This window comes from Ambystoma mexicanum, chromosome 10, assembly GCF_040938575.1.
Source record: "Ambystoma mexicanum isolate Mex_15411 chromosome 10, UKY_AmexF1_1, whole genome shotgun sequence".
In the NCBI taxonomy this organism is placed as follows: domain Eukaryota; kingdom Metazoa; phylum Chordata; class Amphibia; order Caudata; family Ambystomatidae; genus Ambystoma; species Ambystoma mexicanum.
In genome coordinates this window covers 1,557,242,203-1,557,264,793 of record NC_090932.1, presented here as the reverse complement: position 1 = coordinate 1,557,264,793, position 22,591 = coordinate 1,557,242,203, and the positions used below count along the sequence as shown (strand labels likewise).

Here is a 22,591-nt window from a genome sequence, read left to right as displayed (position 1 = left end):
TATGCCTCCTCTGCGTGCATTGTTTCCATCTTACGCGTCTAGCACTGTAACCACAGCTGGACCACGTACCTTCATATGTAACCAAGCTTTGCAATCCTCTTGTTGCCTCTGTGCCTTGCTACCTCTCGGTTAGGTGCGCAATATAAATACAAATCAAAATTAACTGTCCTAAAATGTAAAATTAGAATCAGAATAATCTTAGTGTTCAAAGTAGTTTGTCACCTGTGGAAGTCTGAAAGTGACGCTGCATCTCGATCTTTAATAAGGGATCTGGGCATAATCTTTGTGATATTCTGGCCAGGAGGATAGCTGAGGGGCAACGCACTGGTCTTGGAAACAAGACCAGAGCAACATGGATTAGATCACCGGACCCACGCTTAGAGGTTGTACTCCAGCATGAGTGGATTGCTCGCTTAGTTGCTATTCTATACCTCCTCTTAAGCTGGATTGTTTTGGGGCTACTCATACTCGTTGCAGAATGGGAGTGCAGAGGTGTATGCACGATTATTAGCAAATGCCACTGTTCTTGGTTTAGCAAGCGCGCAGTCAGCAGACACATTTCTTCAGAGGGGCGAAGGACAGAAGAATATACCATCAAGGCTTCACCAATGCAAACACCAAACACCCACCTGCTGTGGGGGAGAGGGCAGGAGGGATCACCTAACCAATACTTGCATCACCTAGCCCCATCCAACCCTCCTCCACCACCACATTTGGTGCCTGAAGCAGATTGAAACATGCTACTTTTATTCACCATCATGCAATAAACCAATCAATCCTGCTTGGACATTCAACCTTTGAAATGCATGTGGGGCTCACTGCTTTGGCGTTCTACACCTACAAATTGACCCCAACAAATTTCTACTCCAATTCCACTGGTGCCACACTGACCTAAAACATGCCTCAAAACATGCACTCACCAACTGGCTAAAATGACAGTTTCCTTAAGTGTTCTGCGAGCACAAAGGCAGTTAGGTGCAATGTTTATGAATATTAATGGAAATACCAAAATGAAAATACCATATGGACACAGCAGAGTCCAGCTCGTGGAAGTGTCAGAAAGGAAAAACGACTAACAGCCTTCTATGACTGCCTCCACCATGTTTCATCACCTGCAATGCCGGGCAAGCTGGCCAAAAGACAATCTGGGGAAACAGCAAATTGCAACGCTACAAAGCCACTAGACTGGAAATCAAGACATTATAAAAGGTCAAGAAACAAGCCATTCAGAATTTGAAATAAAGGTTAACACCCCCAACTTGGAAAAAAGTTATCAAAGAACACCAACCACCAGAGGACTCACTCGGCACTGCAAGCCCAAGACAAGATGTTCCAACAATCGATCACTTCCACACATTTTACAGCGATTCTTTGTCATCTATAAATCTCTATACATACCCAATTTATGGTCTTGACCTAAATGTGATCATATGGAGTTACAATTTCATACCATTGCCATCAAAGAGAAAGCCCCACGCCCAAGTGTTTGCGAAAGTTACAAACCGGAATTGTCCAGATGGTGCCATTTGGCTAAGAACGCAATCCTCTACCTTTCATGGAAAACACTTCCAAGAGTAGTCAGATTATTCAGCATACTTCAGAGAACAAGAGGATTAATTCAAGTATCCACTTTGCTGTCTGGGAACCGGAGCAGTTTAACAAAACAGGTTCCGCTTTTGAAAGAAGTAGCCATTTGTCTCAAACCTTCAAAATCGAGATGTGTGGAATCAATATTTTTATTACCTGCTAAATTACCTCTGGATCGTTTACCCTTGAAGGGAACTGAACTAAAAGTTATTTTTGCACAATGCCAACTACCATTCTGCTTAACTGATGCTTGGGCAAATTGTTGAACCTCTGCCCAAGTGTGTTGACTTAGGGGCTACCAAGGAGCTAGACTATGATAACTCTAAAGCAAGGACACTGGAAAAGATGCCATGTGTGTTTAGTACTCTTCCCCCCCCCACCTTACATACATGGGACCGACGACCAACCGTATGTCTGAAGTCATGGCACAAAGTGCGTGTAGAAGATGTCTTTGAGAATAAAGGATAGATTTAACTGGGGAGCATGACGGTTCTTTTTTGGCAGCCCCAATGACAAGATTGGAGATGGTCCTGGGTTGTAATGCATAATCCAATTTATTTATATCCTTTTTCTTCTGTTTTATGGTCCCAAGCTGAAATAATGTTTAACATATCAAAGAACGCACATTATGGACCATAGGAATATGATTCTAACACAAGCAGGCTGGGACTAGAGGCATTAAGAAACATGGTGTTATCCTGGCTACACAACGTGGGCCATAGCCAAATTAGACTGCAAGACTTGAGAATACTATGGAGAATACAAATCCTGGTGTACGTAGAGTAACACGGACTGTATAGTTATTGGCTGTGGCAGAGCAACATTCTGGGATTTCTGAGTCGATACAAGAGGATGAAGACCTGCTGAGCTTTTTGTTGTGTGGTTTTTGGGAGAATTTCATTTTTCTTCTTTATTGGTGGAGGGTGTGTGGTGGGGTTGATGCTTTCTTTTGGATGCCCACTGAATTTTAATTTATGTCGTCTCTGTCTATTGTGTTGTAGTCTTATATATTAAGCGCTCCGAGGCCTCTGGCTGAGCAGTGCTGTGCATTTCATCAGGATTTTTCCAGCTTCCGCCATCTCCCAGAAACATGGCTTTAGCAAAGTAGAATGGAAGGCAGAAGAGAGTGAGGTTGCATGTGCAGTATTTCCAAGACGGCCTGTTAAGTAGGTGGGGCTAGAATGCAACAGGAAATTCTCTCACTTCCCACAAGTATTTAAAGCTTGAGAATCCTCTGGAGGGACTTTCACAAGAGTAAGGAATTATTCAGTTGTTAGCAATACGATTCACCCATCTCAATCGTAGCAGCTAAATATATTAACATTTCATATACTTACCAACTACTACCATATTGGGAGCAGATAAATGGCAAAATCAGCAATGGAGAGGAAACCATATACTTTACACATCAAGGTCAGGAGTACATTTTAATTCAGGAACTTAGGTAAATTGTAATTACTACCTTATTTATGGGAAAACAGTTACAAAGCAATGTGGCACAGTACATACAGCATCACATTCAAGGATCCCTTAAGTGACCTTGTGATCTACCAAGTCCTGAGGGTAAAGATCAAACCAGCCATCAAGTTGGAATGTCACGACTAAGCAGAACACTCCTGACTGCCAATCAATTCAAACATTCCAATTACCATATTTTAGGATATTAGATGTCTCCAACACTCGTGACTTTCAACAAGCAAGAGAACCAAACTGAAATAGTTACGTTTTAAGAGTCATTTTGCAGGCAGTTAGATTCTCCCACGCCAAGCAACCTACAAATAGGCTCACTAATAGATTCAATTTTTCTCCTATTAAAAGAAGAGACAGGGAAAGCTCATGTGGAGATATTCCCAAAGCAGCATTTATTTTATCCATCAAATTCCAAAACATCTTTCAGGTCTGGCATTTTATCTTTATCCATCTTAACATGGGCAAATGCACACATTTATGGCATGTTCAGAAAGGTACACTGACAACTAAGAAACACGCTGATTGCAATTAAATAAAATTCAGGAATCTTCATACTTATTCAGATCTGACAAACAGCAAAAATATCAGAACAATAAGGTGGTGTATTTCATTAAAAACAAATGGGCACATTATAAGTTAATTAAAAAAGGCAAAAACCAACCTATGCAATCCTCAAGCATAACAGTCAATTGAAGCAGATAAAGCAGGACGGAGGAGTCATTTAACACCAGCTTCCCCCAGCACCAGTTACATTGGCCTGTTTCAATGATGCTTCTTTAGAAGGCAGGGAAAGGGGGCTCAATATCTGCATGCACAAAGAGCACTTTTCAAAACAAACACCATTGCTTTTAAAAACTGAAATTAGAAGATCTCCTGGAAAGACTGCTTTCCATCATTCGGCCCATAGTTAAAATCATAGGCAAACGAAAATGCCTCATATATATAGATCTCTTTTTTGAATAACCTTCAAGTGTAACTAAAGCAAGGAGGCCTGATGCACCAACACAAACAATGCCCACAAAAGTGCATCATGATCTGCCTTCATAAGTAGATCTTAGCAAATGTGCCGAGAAGGATATATTTAGCACTATTACATTTTGTGTTTGGCAAGAAGGTATTGGTGGTGATGGGAAGGGCGATCATGAAGTGGACAATGGAAAGCGGTGCAAAGCAAAGCCGCTTAATTGTTGCCTTCTCCCGCTTCTTCATCCTGTTGGTCACTCGTCCAGAGTGTAAGGTTGTCCCGTAGCAGCTGCATGATAAGGGTAGAGTCCTTATAAGAGTCCTCATTTAACGTGTCCAGTTCAGCTATGGCATCATCAAAGGCTTGTTTGGCTAGAAGGCAGGCCTGTTCCGGGGTGCTCTGGATTTCGTAGTAGAACACAGAAAAGTTGAGAGCCAGCCCTAGTCGAATTGGATGAGTAGGTTGCATATGCTCTTTGCTTATCTCAAAGGCTTCCTTGTACGACGCCTCAGAAGATTCCACCACACCGTTTTTCTTTTCACCAGATGCAACCTCAGCCAAATAACGGTAGTAATCGCCTTTCATTTTCAAGTAGAAGACCTTGCTCTCATACTGGAAGTCGTTGCAATTCTTGATCAAGAACTTATCTAGTAGTGATAGCACATCATTGCAGACAGTCTCCAGTTCCTTCTCGATTTTTTCCCTGTAAGCCTTTACCTTCTCTAGCTTCTTCTCATTGCCATCAGCCATAGTTTTTTGTTCGATACTACTGATCACACGCCAGGACGACCGCCTGGCCCCAACAACATTCTTGTAGGCCACAGATAGCAGGTTCCTATCTTCATTGGAGAGGGGCTCATTCAGCTCAGTCACCTGTGAAAACATTATAAAGTTAGTTTCTCATATATAGAACTGCAAATTAGCACTAAGTGAAGAGTGCCCGCTCTATTCCTCACAATTAAATTAACAAACATTTGCAAAACTGTCAAACAAGCAAGAACACTGCATATTGTCAATAGTAAGAAATTAATTACGGTGAGCACTAAAAGAATCAGTGACATGAAAATGAAGACAAGTTTTAATCTTGTTTACAAACAAGGATCTGAAATCATTTATTTGCAAGAACGTAAAAGAAAACATATATATACCCACTTTCCCCATAAATAGACCACATGTGGCAACAGCCAGTGAATTACTCTGCATTTAAAACTGCTTCTGGATGCAGAATATTTAAAATTCAAATTGTGTTATGCAATACAATTTATAGTATTGATTTTGGCATCCCTCAGTGCCCTTTTTCGAAATATAAGATGTATACTGTAATTTAGTGAGAAAATATTAAAATGTAAACATTTACCAAATCATTTTGGTAATACTTTCGGAACAAATAACGTTAATCTAATCATTTGTTCCATTTCCAATAGAACTGTAATACATTAAGTAAATCCTCCTGAAGATCCACCAAGGTGGTGAACCGTGTAGAGGTGAAAAATAAAAGAACCAATAATCAATGAGAAAATTAAGATAAAAATGTATTCTGGAAGATGCGACTTGAACAAAAAAAAAGGCTTAATACAAGAACATTTAAGGTGAAGATTATAACTGCTTCAAAACTAATGAGGAAATTAAGATTTTCATTTGGAAGAGGTTTACCATATAATCCCGATATTAAAGGTAATGTTTAAAAACAAGCATTCCGTTTTGTTTAAATAAATGTGTCGATTGGTGCATTCAAACTACAATACTTTCTTCTATTATACTTTTGGGCAGACAAGTTGTGGTTGTAAGGAAAGTGACAAATGGATTCTCGCCCTGAGATAGTGAATGTCTGCATTTTTGAGGTTTATATAGTGTTAAAGCTACTTTATAATAACTGGTTTCACATAATATGAAATAACAAATTCCGATGCACATGCTAACCAGTGTTATCTAAAACCATCAATTACCCAGATGTGTGTTACGCCACAACTGAAGCTGCCAACAGTACACCATCTCTCCCTTTCCTACGCCCTCTTTCCCCACTAAACCACCCCGTCCACCTTTCTTTACAGATCCGCCTGAGCGCCAGAAGACCAACTCCGTTGGTGACGGCGTGCTATATAAATACCTTTAACATTAACAGTACCCTGTCTGAGCACCACCACATGGAAACATGTGCACTGTGTGTAGTGCAATTTACTCCCCACACTCGAGATTTCAAAAGGGGAGAGCAGGTAGCACGCAGTGACTCAACATAAAGGACAGTACATTCAACTGAACCAAAGAATGCACCTTCATGAGGTACAACTGAATTATAGCGCCTGACGCAGTTCTCTATACTCCTTTTGATGCAATGGGCGAAGCAAGCTAGCGGACTAATCCAAAAGAGAAGTATCACTCTGCCAGCACTTCACCCATCATTCTTGAATCCTGAGCCCAGCTGTCCGTAATGCCTACCTATGCTTAAAAATGTTGGTTGTCCATCTATGTATGTCCCTGGTGACTGTTCCATTTACTCCCCGCCACAACCTGGTCAGAATGTGCCTAACTACTGTACGTTCTTTTGTGAGCGAAAGAGCATCGTTCCTCCTGTATATAAATGAATTACAATTTCTAAAAGAAATACTTTCCCGGGCAAGACAGGAACAATTGAAACTTTGAGACAGACTTACCATTGCGATAGAGTTTGAGACAGAGTTACCCTATACATCAAGCAAGGCTCGAGTTCGATTAGGTGCACCCCAACCTGAAGGATTCTTACTATCTTACAGACATGTATCCACTAACCTACAACTCCACCCCACTATAGAGTCCATCTGCACTAGTCAGACATCCACCATGCCAACCGAGATATCCTGCTTTGAGGATGCGTCAAACTGTAAGTAAACTGAAGGAATATGAAGTAGAGTTTTCAAAGGTTCACAACTACCTTGGCCCTGCCAGAGATGGAGCCATTATCACTCAAATATAAACGTCCAGAAGATGGACAGAAAAATAAAGAAACAATTGAGCTACATTTACCAATCATTTTGATAGTCTAAAAACACGTTCCAGGATTCCCCCATTCAGGTGAAGATTGCGTTTACGGACATCCGTAAATATGCCCACCTTGCAGGCCATAAGTTAGTGAAAGTTCCTTTTTTCCCCTTCGGACTGTTAAATACACTTAAGTGCTCTGCATTTCGGTTTATTCCCGATTGGCTTTATTGATAAATGACATGTTGCTCTACTTCTCTTTCGGGAACTTCCTGTCAGTTGTAGGTCTTGCTGCTCCCCTCCCCACCCCCCATTTAGTCATTCCTTATCTTTGCTGCAACTTCTTTAACGGTCACTACTTGTTATTTCATCACTTGGAAAGAGGTAGCAGCATGCATACAAACGTGGCAGACACCAACTTTTGAGCCAACTCGCTTTTCTTTCTCCACTGTAGAAAGAGAATACCTAACAGCTGTAGAATGAGGAGATAACACATAGCATACCACTGACAACTTCCACATAAGGTGCAAACTATAACTCTGTCCACTGCATGTCATTCATCATGCTTTACTGGTCTTCTAGGTTAGTCAAAAGTAGCTTCTGGTAGCTGTTCGCATCAAGGTAAATAGTATACCCAGTAGCAATACATAGAAATAGCAATTTCTAAACCCTGAAACCTCGTGTGCTTTTAAATCCAACACAATTAAACCATACCCCTCCAAAAGAGGGGCCTGCTCAGTCCAAGGAACATGCAAAGCCAGCACAGTGTGCATTACCTATATGCCAAACCTACTGTTGGACACTCATTCTTGACCAGGCCTTGCAATATTCACATTGAGAAGGACTTCTTTCATGGTAATCCGCATTGCAGTCAAGCACTGTCACCCCTTAAGGGATTGTAACCGAGGGGGTGATGGGTGGGAACCACTAGCTCCTTAAAGAGCCAACACATTTTCTGAGCTACCTGGAGGCAATGGTGTCTGCCATATAAAGAGCAACATGTAATGTAAACTCGAAGGTTCAGAAAGCATTAAAACATTGGCAGTCCAGAAGGATTCGGGCTGTGAAGGGGTTAGAGTAAAAAGTATGCAGTACTAGGGTAGGTAAGGGTACCTACAACATTGCCTTCCATTAGGAGAGACCAGATTTGGTGTGGTGAGGGAAGTGCAGTACTAGGATTGTAAAGGTCATGTGTGCTAGAAGACTTTAAAGCAGCACAACCGATACCCCTTTTTGGCACAAGATGGCTGCGTCAGCAGATGTTTTCCATGGTCCTTTACGCACAGTACTCGTCTGGGCACCGCAGTATTTTCTTACAGGTTCCTGCTCGACCACAGAACAAAGTTTTATAGAATACTGCACCATAAGCGTGGGGGCATGCTACCAAGTGACTAAGTTGCTGTTTTTGCGAATACAGTGAGACGTGGTGCTAATACCACTAATGCAATGCACGTGCACGAGTGTCCTGGCTGTACCACACCAGACAGGACCCTGTAAACGAACATTCCTGCAGTGCTGCAGACTCGCAGTAACCCCAGCGATTGCAGATATCAGACCTGGAAACATGGTTCCTAGTTTAAATGTGGCCTTAGCAAACGAGTATCAAGCATGTTTAATTAAAATAGCCCATGTGCAAAGCCATGACTACATTTTTCAGCATGCACCAACTTATTCCAAGTCCACGACAGGAAACCTCGTGCTTTGGCAACGGGCATCTGGACTTGGATCAATGCTGCTTCAGAAAAGCAATACCATCACACAAAGACAGGGCAGAACAAAATCTTCCTCCTTTCATCAAAACATGTCCCTCAAACAGCAGAAAGCTACGATTCCTTCGTATCATGGGCTGCTGTGGAAAAGGTATTTAACACTTCGAAAGAAGCCTGCACGTTGAGAACAGGGGCGGCATGACAATGGAGATACGAGATTGTGGTGGGGTGGCATCCTGGCTCTTCTGTAGCAATTATTTTGGAACATTAAAATGATTGTTGGCATCTTTAGTTACAGCATGCGTTACCTGAAAAGCTGGTACTATAGTTCTTATGCAGAAACAAAATGAAATCCCACAACTGTTCATATGCAGAAATTGTATCGGCTTCATCTTGCATGAATATTTTTGGGGCGGGGGCTAAATTATATGAACTTGGTCATTAGGTGTTTGGCCTTTGTAAACATGTAAGCATTAGTTTGTGAAATGGGGTCAGTAGAAACGTCGCAGTAATGTTTTAAGCACTCCATGGTGAGTTAAAGCGCTTGATCAATCGTGAAAAGCTAATGTGATTGAGTACATATGAAATGTTATGCACAGTTACTGTTAATCTGAACGGAAGCGGTTACCGCCACAAGACCCAAGCTCATCTGTGCTTCAGGGCGTTACCCATAAACCCCGTTTGTTAATTTTGCTCACTCTGAGTCTGCCCAGCACCCGCAGGCTCTCCATCTAGAGGGATAGGTTTTCTTCGTATGGGTACATTGTGGTTTGGAGGTGCTGGTGATGCATCGCCAAGATTTACCCATAAAAAAAAATTAAAAATACCCTCCAGTTCCTAATTTGAGCAAACACTATATTGATCTCCAACTACTCATCCTCCCTTAATACTAGTGATCTACATTTACAGATCACCTACAGCTGCAGACTATTGGGTCTTTTATACATGTTCATACTTCTAAATTAGTAAAAAATGTTTGTATTTAATCAAATAGATTTTTTACAAAAGTAGCAAGTAAATCTTTGAAGTGCATTTAAAATGAAGAAAAACAGTCACGTTGTTTTGCAATTGAGCGTGCGCTGGCTGTTTTGCTGAGAGGAGAGAATGGTCTATGCGTTGGAGATTTTTGTATGTAGCCAATAACCACAAAGTTTTGTTAAATTAGTAATCGGTACAAACTGATTGAAACACGAACCACAGCAAAATCATTAAGTCACCATTGCCTCCATACCTGGGATGGCGGGTAAAAAGCCTCAAAGCACTACAACCCTGCGAACATTCGTGCTTGTGAGCCCAGGCAGTAATTACCGAACGTGCATTTTCCCACCCTTCTTAAAAGTGAGCGCGTGCAAACAAGATGAAAACAAGTAGCATTCACTATGCTTAATGTTAAAGGATATTTGTACTGCGCACTATCACCACCGAAGTGGTCCCCTGGCAGCTCTGAAAAGGGAAAGGGGAGAGTTAGTGTGAGTAAGCAGGGAAAAGTTTGCTGGGCTTGGGGCGTTTTCCGATTGGTAGCCGTCATTTGCATTTGTGCGGGTCTTTGCGTGGTTTGTTTTGTTGTGGTGTAGTGAAGTTTGTGCGATTTGTGCTATGGGGTTGTGCTTGGTTAGCGTTTCAGAAGTGTATGCAGAGGGGTGAAATTGTTAGTGGGTTATTGGCACCGCTGTCTAGAAGTGATGTGCCGAATTTCCATTCTTTCTGCGTGTGAATATCTCTGCATTTCTGTCTAGATCTGGCACCAGCCGACATTCAAAATCACTTCCATACATGATGCCCACCAATATTCACAACAGTGTCTAAATTTGGCCCTTACCCACCTTTGAGAAACCTGTCTATATGTGACACGCTAGTGTTTGTGAATTCATCCAAATCTGGCCTCTATAGCATTCCCAATGCAGTCCAGACGCGGCATCGGTCAAGAACAGCTACTCTCTCTCCAAACGTGGCTATGGTCGGCATTCACAATCCTATCCAGTTATTCAAACAGGCTACCCTTTACGTTCCCATCCAAGTGTTGCACATGTCAACACTCGCAACTATGTCCGGGCGCGGGCCCTACTATCATTGAACAACTCCGTCCGTGCCTGGCGCATGCCAACGTCCACAACGCCATTCAAATGCGACAATTGCTAACATTCACAATTCCATCCAAGTATGGCACTTGGTAGCGTTCATGGAGTGGGTGAGGTTGTTGGGCAGGGATGTTCATTTCTGGCCTCCTGGGGTTGTCACTTGTGTACCTAGCGTAGTCTATTGTAGGAGTTTCCCTTAGTCGGTTCTGGGTGTTTGTGCCATCCTAAATTCTGTCAAACCTGTTTTGCGTTTCCCGTTTGTTTAGTTGTTTCAAATTTATTCTGTGCTGTTAAAGAACCAGGTTTTTAGTAGTTTTCAGAATTGTAGGTGGTCTTTGGTGCATTTCTTTCACGGTGTTCTAGGTTTTTGTGGCCAGGTGAAAGGAGCGCCCCCCCTCCCCATGCCTAGTCTGGACATGGCTTTTGTTCCAGGCGGATTTCATTGCTTGATCTGAGGAATCTAGTTGGCTGGTAGATTGTCATTTTCTTTTGTGGGAATTCAGCTCCCTGTCCGCTCATGGTCCTGCGTTATGCACATTGTTTTGAAGACGATACAATGTTTGACTGGGAGCCAATGTAGTATTTAGTGCTGATATGATTGTGTATAGGCGCTATATAAATAAACTATGTGTTTCAAAGCGCTTCAAGGCAAGTGAGGGAACAAGGGAAAATACAATGACATTCTTACAGGCCATGAACAGTAAGGATGTGAAATAACTATCGTACTCGGACTGACGACATTTCAGATAGTGCAAGAGCTATGACAGATAAGGAAGGGAGGGGGAGAGTGGGAAGGAAATGGAATCAGACAGGCGACTACCGGAGTGATGTGGGTTCTTCTGGCTAGTTTGAGGAGGGGTCTGGCTGCTGCATTTTGGATGCCTTGTGTCTTCAGGAGGTATTCTGGCATCCCGAGGTATAGGCTGTTTGCGTAGTCGATTGACAGGAGGGCGACGATTGTGAGCGTTGTGGGTGATGGAGAGGAAAGGTAAGAGGATGATTCTTGTGTGGAGAAGGAAGAAGCATTTTTTGATTATTGCGTTTGTGGTTCTAAGGTTAGGTAGGGTGTTGTCCATCAGGACACCCAGATTCTTTACTACCCAAGATGCTGTGGGCGCAGTTCCCATTTCCGTCAGTTAAAATCTGATGGGTTTACCTCACTAAAACAGATGCCGTAGGACTGCTCGTCCCATCTGTACATCGTCTGCATGCTGCCGTTCGAGGCAATAATGGCGGGTAAACTTATGTGGCACCAACCAGGATGCCGCTTGACAAATGTCTGCCAGCGGAATTCCGGCCCACAACGCCGCCGAAGACGAAGTTGATCTCGTGGAATGAGCTCTCGTACGTCGTCCTAGCGGTTTCCCCACCTTGGAGTGACAAAAAGCAATCGTCGACGAGACCCATCGAGCTAGTCCTTGTTTTGAGATAGCCTTTCCTCTCGTCGGCGGACCATAACCCACAAACAGTTGTTGCCACCAAGATCACTCGACGTCAGTATCTGTGAATCCACTGTAGGGTCCGCCATATGAGTGGAACGGGGGAAAGCGTACAGAAACTTGTCAGTCCACGGGAAGGAGAACACTTCCCCCAGCAAATCTATCTGCAGCCATCTGCTGGCGTACTGTTCGCATTTCTTGTTCTCCCTTTTTGCAAAGAGATCCACAGAAGGTTGCCCCCACTTCCTGAAAATCTTCGACAACTGAAGATTGTCCAGTTCCCATTCGTGTATCTGGTCCATTTCCCTGCTGAGGGAATCCACTTGTACGTTCTTTACTCCCGGGAGATGGTTATATTTTGCTGCAGGGCCCACTGCCATACCTCCTGAGCCTTGGTGGAAAGGGTTCTGGAGCGAGTACCTCCTTGTTTCCTCAAGTGAAACATTGTCGTCGTATTGTCTGTCAATATTCTCACCACTGACCCTTTCATGTGTGGTAGAAAAGCTTTCAGGGCCCAACGCACTGCCCTCAACTCCAGTACATTGATATGTCGGAGCGACTCCTCCGACGACCACCGACCTTGCGTTTGAAGAGCGCCCAGATGTACCCCCCATCCAGTCAGCAACGCGTCCGTCACTATGGTTATGTGGAACTCCGGTTCTTGCACGGGAACTGCCCTGGATAGGTTCTGGAAGACTTGCCACCATCGAAGAGCCCGCAGGAACTCGTCAACGGTCAGTTTGTCCGACCAAAGTCCCTGGATCCGGGTCCATCGGTCCGCCAGGAATTCTTGAATTGGCCTCATGAAAAGGCAGTAGTTGTTAACCAAAGGGATGCACAAAGCCAATGGCGCCCAGTATCGACATACATCTTCTTACTGACACTTAGTGTTCACTTTTCATTGCCTTGCCAGCTGATTGAGTCTGCAGATCCTCTCCACGGATGGTCTTACTAATCCTGACGGAGTTTCGAACTGTGCACCCAAGAACAATAAGCTTCTCGACGGAGTCAATGAGGACTTCTTGAAGTTTACCGCAAATCCTAGTCGTCACAACAGCTGCATGGTGGCCTGTAGACTTGCTTGAGTGGTCATAGGGGACGATCCCCTCACCAACCAGACGTCCAGATATGGGTAAACATGATGCTCCTGTTTTCTCAACCATGCTGCAACCGGAGCTAGGCATTTCGTGAACGTCATGGGAGAGGATTTCAGTCCAAAAGGGAGCACTAAACTGGTAGTGGGCCCGCCCGACCATAAACCTTAGGAACTTTGTGCCGTCGACGCATTGGTATGTGAAAATACTCATCTTGGAGGTCTGACGACGCCCGAAAGTCCCCTTGTTGAACGGACCGGATCACTTCCTGAAGTGTGAGCTTTTTAAATTTTAGATTGTTTTTGTTGAGGACTCGAAGGTCTAGAATGGGACGCCATTTTCCATTGGGCTTCTTCACCACAAACTATCGTGAATACACTCCTTGACCCCTCTGCGACACAGGTACCAATTCTATAGCCCCTTTTTGTAGCATAAGTACTACCTCTTATTTTAACACGCTCAGGTGGTGTTGAGCCGAAAACACTGGTGGAATGTGCAGAGGCTTGTAAGGAATGACCGAACTTTACAGTGTCCAATACCCACCGGTCCGTGGTTATCTTTTCCCATTCTTCGACACAATGAGACACCCTGCCTACCAGGACGCTCTGACACCCGTCACTGCTGGCCTTTAGATTGTCTTTCGACGAGGAGTAGCCTCCCCTCTTCCTAGAGTCTTGATAGTCTCGACGTCTTTTCGCGGTCTGAGAAGCGAGGAGTACGTCAGTCTATTGAAAGTACGGTCCCTAGATGACGAGAACCGGGAGTTTCCCCGACGCTCCTCTAAAGGGGCGAAATGAACGAAAATGTCTTCCACTCTGGAGGGCACCCAGAGAACGTGCCGTGTCAGAGTCCTCCTTCAAGCCTTTGAAGGCCTCGTCCACCTTTTCGCCGAAACGAAAGTCTCCCTCAAAAGGCATATCCAACACCTTATATTGCACATCGGTCCCAGGCTAAGCGTCGAGCCTACCTCCGAAGGGGCGTACGCACCCGAGGGTGGAGACAATATATACAGTCCACATGGCCATCTCCTTCATACACTTTCTTTAGCCCACATGTAGCACACAGGCGAAAAAGCTTTTCTAGACATTAGGAAAAAGCGACAAAACCTAGTAAAAATAGTAGACGCAAGGGGATCCCACTACTTTGGAAGACGGTTGAAATCTGAAGGGAGCCGCGGGGGGGCTGGGCATTTACCGCTACGTCCTATTGGGGCATGCGTAAGCAGCACAAAACAACGTAGATTATAAGTGTACCGAGGGTTCCCAGTCTGACGACGGGGAATATTCTAAGCATGTGAATCCATGAAAGATCCAATGCTGGAGAAAGTTTTAGTACTTTTTAGTACTTTCAACGTAGAATTCTAATGCTTAACGTCCAATGTGTGATAGCCGAGCGGTCATGATTTGAAAAAGAACACTAAGAATTCAAATGGAACATTACTATGGGTACAAAACCGCTTCAAGCCCCAGGGATTGAAATAAAGATTTGATAAGCAGAAGCTAAAAGAAGCTCCTGGGTATCAGGCATCATTTAACATGCAGGAGCACCTTTGTGGAACAAGGAATTGGAACGGATCATGCCACAAATACAACTTTCAGATGAAATGCAAAGTATCACATGTTGCCCATTATGCTTTGCATTTGTCGTCGATATGTCCCATTGCTCACTTGCCAAACTTCACGTAGGTAGGAAATACGGCACCAACAAGCAAAATTAGCAGCTATTGGCTAATGTTGGTGTCATGGTTACCAGGCATTTCTAACAGAAGCGGAGTAGTTCCAAGCAATTTCGAACCCTGTCCCTCCCAGACGTGCCACTGCCAACACTATGTAGTCTTCCCCAAAATCTTTCCTGCAAGATTAATGCGACACATGAACCAAATGTCTGGAAAGATACCAATCGTGTCCCGTCTGAAATGAAAAGGCCAGCCTTTGCTTGTGGATGTAATACACGGTCGTGACAATCTGCATCTTGATTGTCTTGGTCAACAGGAGAAAGGCCACGAGAGAGGATTGGTTCCCCTGCTCCAACACACGTACACGAAAGATGCAGACTTTGCATCTGTCCATGTCACCTTGTTGAGTCTCTTCTGAAAGGGCAAAGGTTTGATCCAATTGCATTTGTGAGTACACGGCCAAAAGCGTCCTTTTCAACAGACTGCGCAGCACAATACCAACGTCCCAATCTAGTCCAACTGGCACTATTAAAATAAGGTCCAAATAATAGGTGTTGAGAGCCCATCTGCACATTGCAAAACGAATCACTGCATACACGAGTACAGGCGAACCAGTACACAGTTGTACACCATAAACGTTACGCAATGCACCTTGGTGGGACTTCATTTAGACAGCAATCAATCTAATCATGCAACACCAACCAAGGCTCCCAGAAGTTAAACAATGTGTGATAATTGAATGTAGATTTTGCAAGATTCACTAAAAACCTCAGGCCATACAGCAGCTTTCCCCATCTTCAGCGTGGCATCACTTAACTTCTTCTCCAGTCAATGATCAATAATTTAACATGTATACTTAATCACCATCAAACTGCTACCAGGGCAAGATTGTGAAAACCCTGGTTGTCGAATGGAAGCTGAAGAGCAACACATTGAAAGGATAATGTTTTCTCCTCTGAAACAGCAACAGTAACTTTGTGCACTTTAGTCTTAACAAAAGAAAGTTTGCGTTCTTTAGATAATCTCATGCAGGTAATTTCCTTGCCAGTCAGTGGTATCCAGGTCATGAACTTTTTTTCCGCTATGTGCTTTATTCTGACAACCATAACGGACCAATGTCTTTATCTTAAAGTACCACTCTGGTTGAGAAGGCCACTTAAATGGCATCTAACATTTGCTCCACCCCTAGCTGTCCCAGATGTCTCGTTGCCCCTCTCGCATGCCATAGATATTGGCACAGCTCGTCACCGAAGCTACAAACATAATGGCCCTTTGTCCGATGGTCTAGAATTTTAAACTGTTACATTGCATAAACTTACTCCCACTAGGGTGTAGTGCAGGGTGCACAATTTAAGTTACCGTCCCAGTCCCATAAAGTAGGCTGCACAGTCTATGGGAATGACCAAGGTTGTAGGGGGAGGGTAAGGTGGGAATTGGCTTGCGATCCGAATTAAAAAACATGGATTTTGAGAGGACTTCATTTATAACTTTTTAACTCCAACACATGATACACATCACTGTAATGCTATTACCATTCGATTTGTATTATGCAAAAGAAATATTTTAAATCTAAGTAAAACTGCACATATCATGCTGCAAAGATGAACACTTCTCACGCCTGACAGACTTAGGAGTTAATTATAGCAGGCAACACCATCACTTGGAGGGCCATGAATAATGTCCTGAAGGGTAGCATGGTGTGCACCCCTGGCGTAGAAGCTGGACTAGACCAAAGAAAAGGCAGGCTTGTTTGGCAGGTTGGGCTGCAGAGCCCGTCTGGATGGCCCAGTGAGGAACAAAAATATCTTTGACCTCTCAGGTTAGCGACAGTACGAAAGTGCCCATATTTCCCTGAATATTTACTTTCTACAGGGCCTGACCTTTTGGGGCCTAAGGAAGTCCAACCAGCTTTACTGGGCTTTGTTTCAACATGCCCAGGGTCACAACGGCAACCTGGCATTGTGGAAGGCTTAATTGCCCGATCACTGATGATCCAAAGAATGTGCTGATTGTCAAACATTTTGCACAAAAGGACAAGCCTGGGCCCTTTGAGACTACTGCATTGGTGGTTTGGTGCAGTATAACCGCCTAACTCTTGCAAGAACCATCAGCTCCTGACTGGACTATTGTAACTCTTTGCTGATACCTCCAAACAGACTCCAGACAATTAAAAACCATGCCCATGCGCCGCCATGAACCATACCAAACTGGACCATGTCTCAGCCCACAAAGACCAGCTCATTGGCTACCCATGAGAACGGATCAACTTCAAAATTCTCTCCATCACCCACAGATGTCTCATAAATTGCTCCATCCTACCTCCCACTAAGAGCCAAGACCGCTTCTACCTACCAGGCATACAAGATCTGTCCACAGCCACCGCCTGACAACACCACGCTTCAAGCGCACAGGAGCGAGGTCTCCAGCTTCCCAGCCACCACCTCCCACCACTGGAACTCTGCCGCTCCACATGCATGCTGAAACATCTACTGGGTGTCTAGGAAACAACTGAAAACACTTCCATTGACCATTCTCTTCTCCTTATACCTCCTGCCCAACCGTTGCTCCCCCGCCACCTATCTGTTGAAGTTGACTCTACTCTTACCAGGGAATTGATGCCCATGGGATTTGAGCGCTTCCATAAATTCACGTCTCTTGCATGTCCATTCTCCTCAATTTGTCTTGTTGGCTGGCAAGCCCTTCAGTGCTGATCTCTGGGTACACTGGTGTTCACTTGGAACTTGAAAGATTCTCTACCTGTCTCCCCCTCCTACACCCCCAGTCCTTCACAGTGGCCTTGTTTCTGCAAGTGCTGTACAAGCAACACAGCATGCGATAGCCCCAAGTCCAGAATCAAAGCATAGTAACATAAATGATCCAACTGTTGCTGCATACGGAAATAAATCTTAGCCTTCTCGCCCTACCTGGCCTGTTCGCCAACATGCACGTCTGCCTTTTACACAGTAATGAACTCTGCCTCCATGGGTAGTTTAGGCTGCATTTCCTCTATAGACGGCTATATAAGATTTGTCCAACTACGTTCAATTGGGCAAAACTATTTGCATCCAATGTAAAAATAGTATGACTGCATTAATTCGATGTTGCAGACAAGTGGATATGTATTGGATGCATTTTTGGCATAACTACAAACGTGCATTTAATTGCATTTTATTCATTGTGCATCTTTTCAGCATTTTAAGTACAACAAAACCCTCAACTTTAGACAGTTGCCCTTGAAGTTGATTGACCAATTTATAATGGCCCATTCCCCTTGAGCAGGTCCTTAAGTGTTTGTGCCTCGATTGTGGTCAACGGATGGTTGAGAAGAGCAAAGCCACAATTTTAAGAATGAACATCAGGGCTACATGCTGCACTTTTAACAGTATAGCCACAGTACTCTCATGATGTTGATCCAGAATCTATGAAAGCCCCAGCACACCTATTGATGCTGATCCAGAATCCAGTGTCACCCTCGCACCAAGTACTCGTACAAGTCCTCCGTTCCCCATTATTGCTGCATGAATAAAAACCCCAGAAGGCGCATTTTCCACCAATGTTTCCTACTGTAACAGATTGATATTGGATGTTCGGATTACCCACAAGCGATGATGCACTTTCCATCCTGTAGTATCCAGCTTCATCTACCTCCTTAGAAGGCAGGCTGGGGGGCGTGGTGTTCATTTCCAATGCACAACCTGGTGGACCTTCCATGTATTAGGCACAATAGAAACCACATGTTCAACTTCTCAGCAAGCCAAGAAATCTATTAGGGACTATGCACATTTAACTTCCGTTGATTTGTCAATGCTGAAACACGTGTATGGGGTTGCTGTTGGTACTCTTGTTCAGAGAGGAATTATAGCATTTCGGTGCTGGACTGCCCATGTGGGTGGGACAAAGACTGATATGCAAATAGATATTTCACATCTGTGAAAGGTACAGTTAGCAAAAAGCGTGTGCTGCAAACTCATCTCCGAACAGGTTATCATGCCATGTTCTTTCTGGAGAGGAGTGCCTGCTACCTTTTTTAAAAGATTTGTCATACTCGTCAGAGCCTGGAGGTGGAAGTGCCGGGTAGACTGGTGTCTTTGGCAGTGGTCATGGCCTACTGGAATATCCTTCCTCGCCCCTTCATAGAAGGGTTCAGCTGCCTCTTCAGAAAAGGACAGAGTACCAGCACCACCATCTGGCAGAACGGCACAGCTCCTCTTTAGCTGCACTTGAGCAACAGCAATGGTCTCGGGTGAAAACCTCTGCAGTGGTGACAATACTTGTCTTGCCCTATAAAGACAATTGAAATGCCTCAACCCAGGGGAGAATGCAACCCCCCCCCCCTTCAACCTAGTCTTTCCAAGAACAGTTGCTTTAAAAGTGGCAGATGGATACTAAACCAAGTCTAGGGCGTTGGAGTGCTCAGCAAACTTAAGTCCAGGCTTGTTTTATTTCCTGACATACAAGGGAGTAGTTTCTTACCTGTAACTCCATTTCTCCAGCGTTGGTATCTCATGGATTCACATGCTTTGAATATTCCCCGTCAGGCTGGGAACCTCTGTCTTTTTTTAAAATAGCATTTTCCCTTAGAAAACTCGACACTTGAGTGTCCCATCGACGTCTTTTTGGGTGCATAGCTACCACCCAATAGGAAGTAGGGCATAAATACACCAGATCTGCGGCTTCCCTTCAGATTTTAACCTCCAAAGTAGAGGAACCAACTAGGTTTGCATGCAGGCGAGGCCGGTGGGCCCCATGTGAATCCATGAAAGATACCAATGCTGGAGAAATGGAGTTACAGGTAAGAAACTACTCCCTTCTCCAGCAATGGATATTTCATGGATTCACATGCTTTGAATGGATTACATAGCAGTAGCCATGATACATGGAGGCGTGTAATGCAAACCAATACATCACGAAAGTAAACACATAAAACCAGCAAAGAAAACACTGGCAGTGGTAACATTGAAATAGATACCGAGGATGTGGGGCTTACCTTATTGAAACGACGTTGCAGGACTGCACGTCCTTCCTGCACATCTGCACCTTGCTGTTCCAGGCAATAATGCAGAGTAAAGTTATGCGGCACTGGCCAAGAGGCCGCCTGGCAAAAGTCCACCAGCGGAATCCCCGACCATAATGCCGCAGACGAAGCTGTGGATCTCGTCGAGTGCACCCTTGGACGCCTCTCCAAAGGCTTTCCCGCCTTATAGTGACAGAAGGAAATAGCCAATGAGATCCAGCGAGACAGTCCTCCTTTGGAGATTGGCTTATGGACCCTCCTTCAAGTGAAGGGCACAAACAGTTGTTTAGAAAGCCTGAACTCCTGAGTACTCAAAATTTCAATGCCCTTTTCACATCCAGCGTATGCAGCGCCTTTTCTGTCGATGAGGAAGCAGAAGCAAAGAATGATGGTAGCACGATGGCAGTTTATGAAAAGTGGTTGGCACTTTTGGAATAAAGTGCCGCTTAGTGGGCAGCACCACCTTGTCCTTTAAGAAACGTAAGTACGGAGGATCAATCACTAGAACTTGCAATTCGGATATTCTCCTTGCCGAAGTAATGGCCACTAAAAATGTCACTTTCCACGACAAGAACTGCAGGGTCGATGACATAGGTTCAAACGGGGCTTTCATTAGACCCGACAGCACCAGATTGAAGCTCCAACCAGGAGAGAATTTCTTGGCTGGAGTAAAAGTCCGAAACAATCCTTTTAGAAAATGTTTGACCAGACGATCACTAAACAGAGGGGTAGCATGCCTCTTCCAAGTGAATGTAGAAATGGCCGCCAGGTGTACTTTTATGGAGAACGCCAAACCTTTCTTTGCCAAATGCAACAAGTAGGGTAGAATTTTCTCCAGTGAAATGTTTAAATGGTCCATCCCAGGCTGGCCCTTACACCACACACAAAACCTCTTCCATTTGCATGCATAGGAGATTTGTGGACGGAGCTCTAGCCGCCTCCAAAATGCAGCGACCGTCACCAGAAATGTTCAGTAGGCCAAACTGAGAAATCAGGAGCCAAGCCGCCAGGCTGAGAGAGCCTGGATTGTGGTGCCAAACTGCACCCTTGTCCTGAAACAGAAGGTCCGCCGTCACTTGCAACCGAACCAGTTCCGCTACAGAAAGATGGAGGTCTGAGAACCATGGCTGCCTGGCCCAGTACAGGGCCACCAGAATCACATGGCATGGGTATTTCTAAATCCACTTGAGGGCCCGCAAGTGGAAATGTGTACACGAACCTGCCTGTCCACGGGAACGAGAATGCATCCCCAAGAGATCCGGACTGAGGCCACCTGCTGGCAAACTCCTTGCACTTTCTGTTCTGTCGAGTGGCGAAAAGAGCCAATGAAGGACGACCCCATTTTCGGAAAATGCTCGATACCTGCTGTTCCTTCAGCTGCCATTCGTGGAGTTGGTTTATTTCTCTGCTGAGTGAGTCCGCCTGCACATCATCACTCCCGGCAGATGAAACGCTACAATATTGAAGTTTTGTACCAAGGCTCAATGCCAAAGTTCCTGAGCCTTTCTCGAGAGCACCCTGGAATGAGTGCCCCCCACTGCTTCCTGAGGTAAAACACTGGTGGTATTGTCCGTCAACACCCTCACCACAGAACCGCGTATGCACGGCAGAAACGATTTTAGAGCCCAATGAACCGCTCTCAGTTCCAGCACATTCCAGCTCCCCAGACGCGCTCCCCACCCTGTCCGAGGCGCATCAGTCACAATTGTAGCTTGAAACTGGCTCCAGCAACAGCACTCCTCGACCAAGATTGTCCGAGAACTGCCACCATCGACCACGATCGATTCTGAGCCCACAAGTCTGCAAGAAACTCCTGCGCCGCTCTCATGGAGACGACAGTTCTTCACCAACTGAATGCATGACGCCATGGCTCCCAACAGCGACATGCACTCTGACCGACACTCGTTCCGACTTTCCACTCTGCCGCTTTCTGCTTGAGTTTTTTTACTCGACGGAAGGCTTCACCGGGCCTAGCCGAGTTTGAAATTCTACGCCCAGAAATACCCAGCTCCTGGAGTGAGATAGATATGACTTTCCGAAGTTGGCGGCGAAGCCCAGTCGTTGCAACAGCCGCATGGTAACGTTGAGACTTGCCTGCGTCACTGCTGGCGATGAGCCGCATATCAGCCAGTCGTCCAGGTAAGGGTAGACGGGATGACCTTCTCGTTGGAGCCATGCCGCCACCGGCGCTAAACATTTTGTAAATGTCCTGGGGGATGATTTCAGACCGAACGGGAGCACTCGGAACTGGTAATTATCTTGACCCACTAGAAATCTCTAACTTTCAGTGTCGTCGACGCATGGGTATGTGGAAATATGAGTCTTGCAAATCCAACGACACCAGAAATTCCCCCAGCTGTACCGACCAAATGACTTCTCCAAGTGTGCGCATCTTGAACTACAGGCGTTGCAGAGTCTTGTTCAGCGCCCAAAGGTCCAGACAGAACGGGTCGCCACTCGCCGTTGGGTTTTTTCACCACGAAGTAACGGGAGTAAAATCCCTGACCTCATTCGGCCACTGGAGCAAATTCTATAGCCTCTTTCTGTAGCACGAGTACAGCCTCCTGCCGTAAGATGCGGAGATGAGGTTTTACAGAATACACAGG

At 44.8% G+C, this 22,591-nt stretch overlaps 1 protein-coding gene across 1 annotated transcript in view; it reads right to left on the bottom strand.

Annotated features, from left to right (window-relative positions):
* Positions 1–3,426: 3,426 nt before the first annotated feature.
* YWHAH (tyrosine 3-monooxygenase/tryptophan 5-monooxygenase activation protein eta) overlaps positions 3,427–22,591 on the bottom strand; it is a 43,497-nt gene continuing 24,332 nt past the window's right edge. The window contains exon 2 of the mRNA XM_069619845.1: positions 3,427–4,894. Within this exon, the coding sequence (XP_069475946.1) occupies positions 4,238–4,894 (657 nt within the window). The 3' untranslated portion in view covers positions 3,427–4,237. The remainder of the gene's footprint in view (positions 4,895–22,591) is intronic.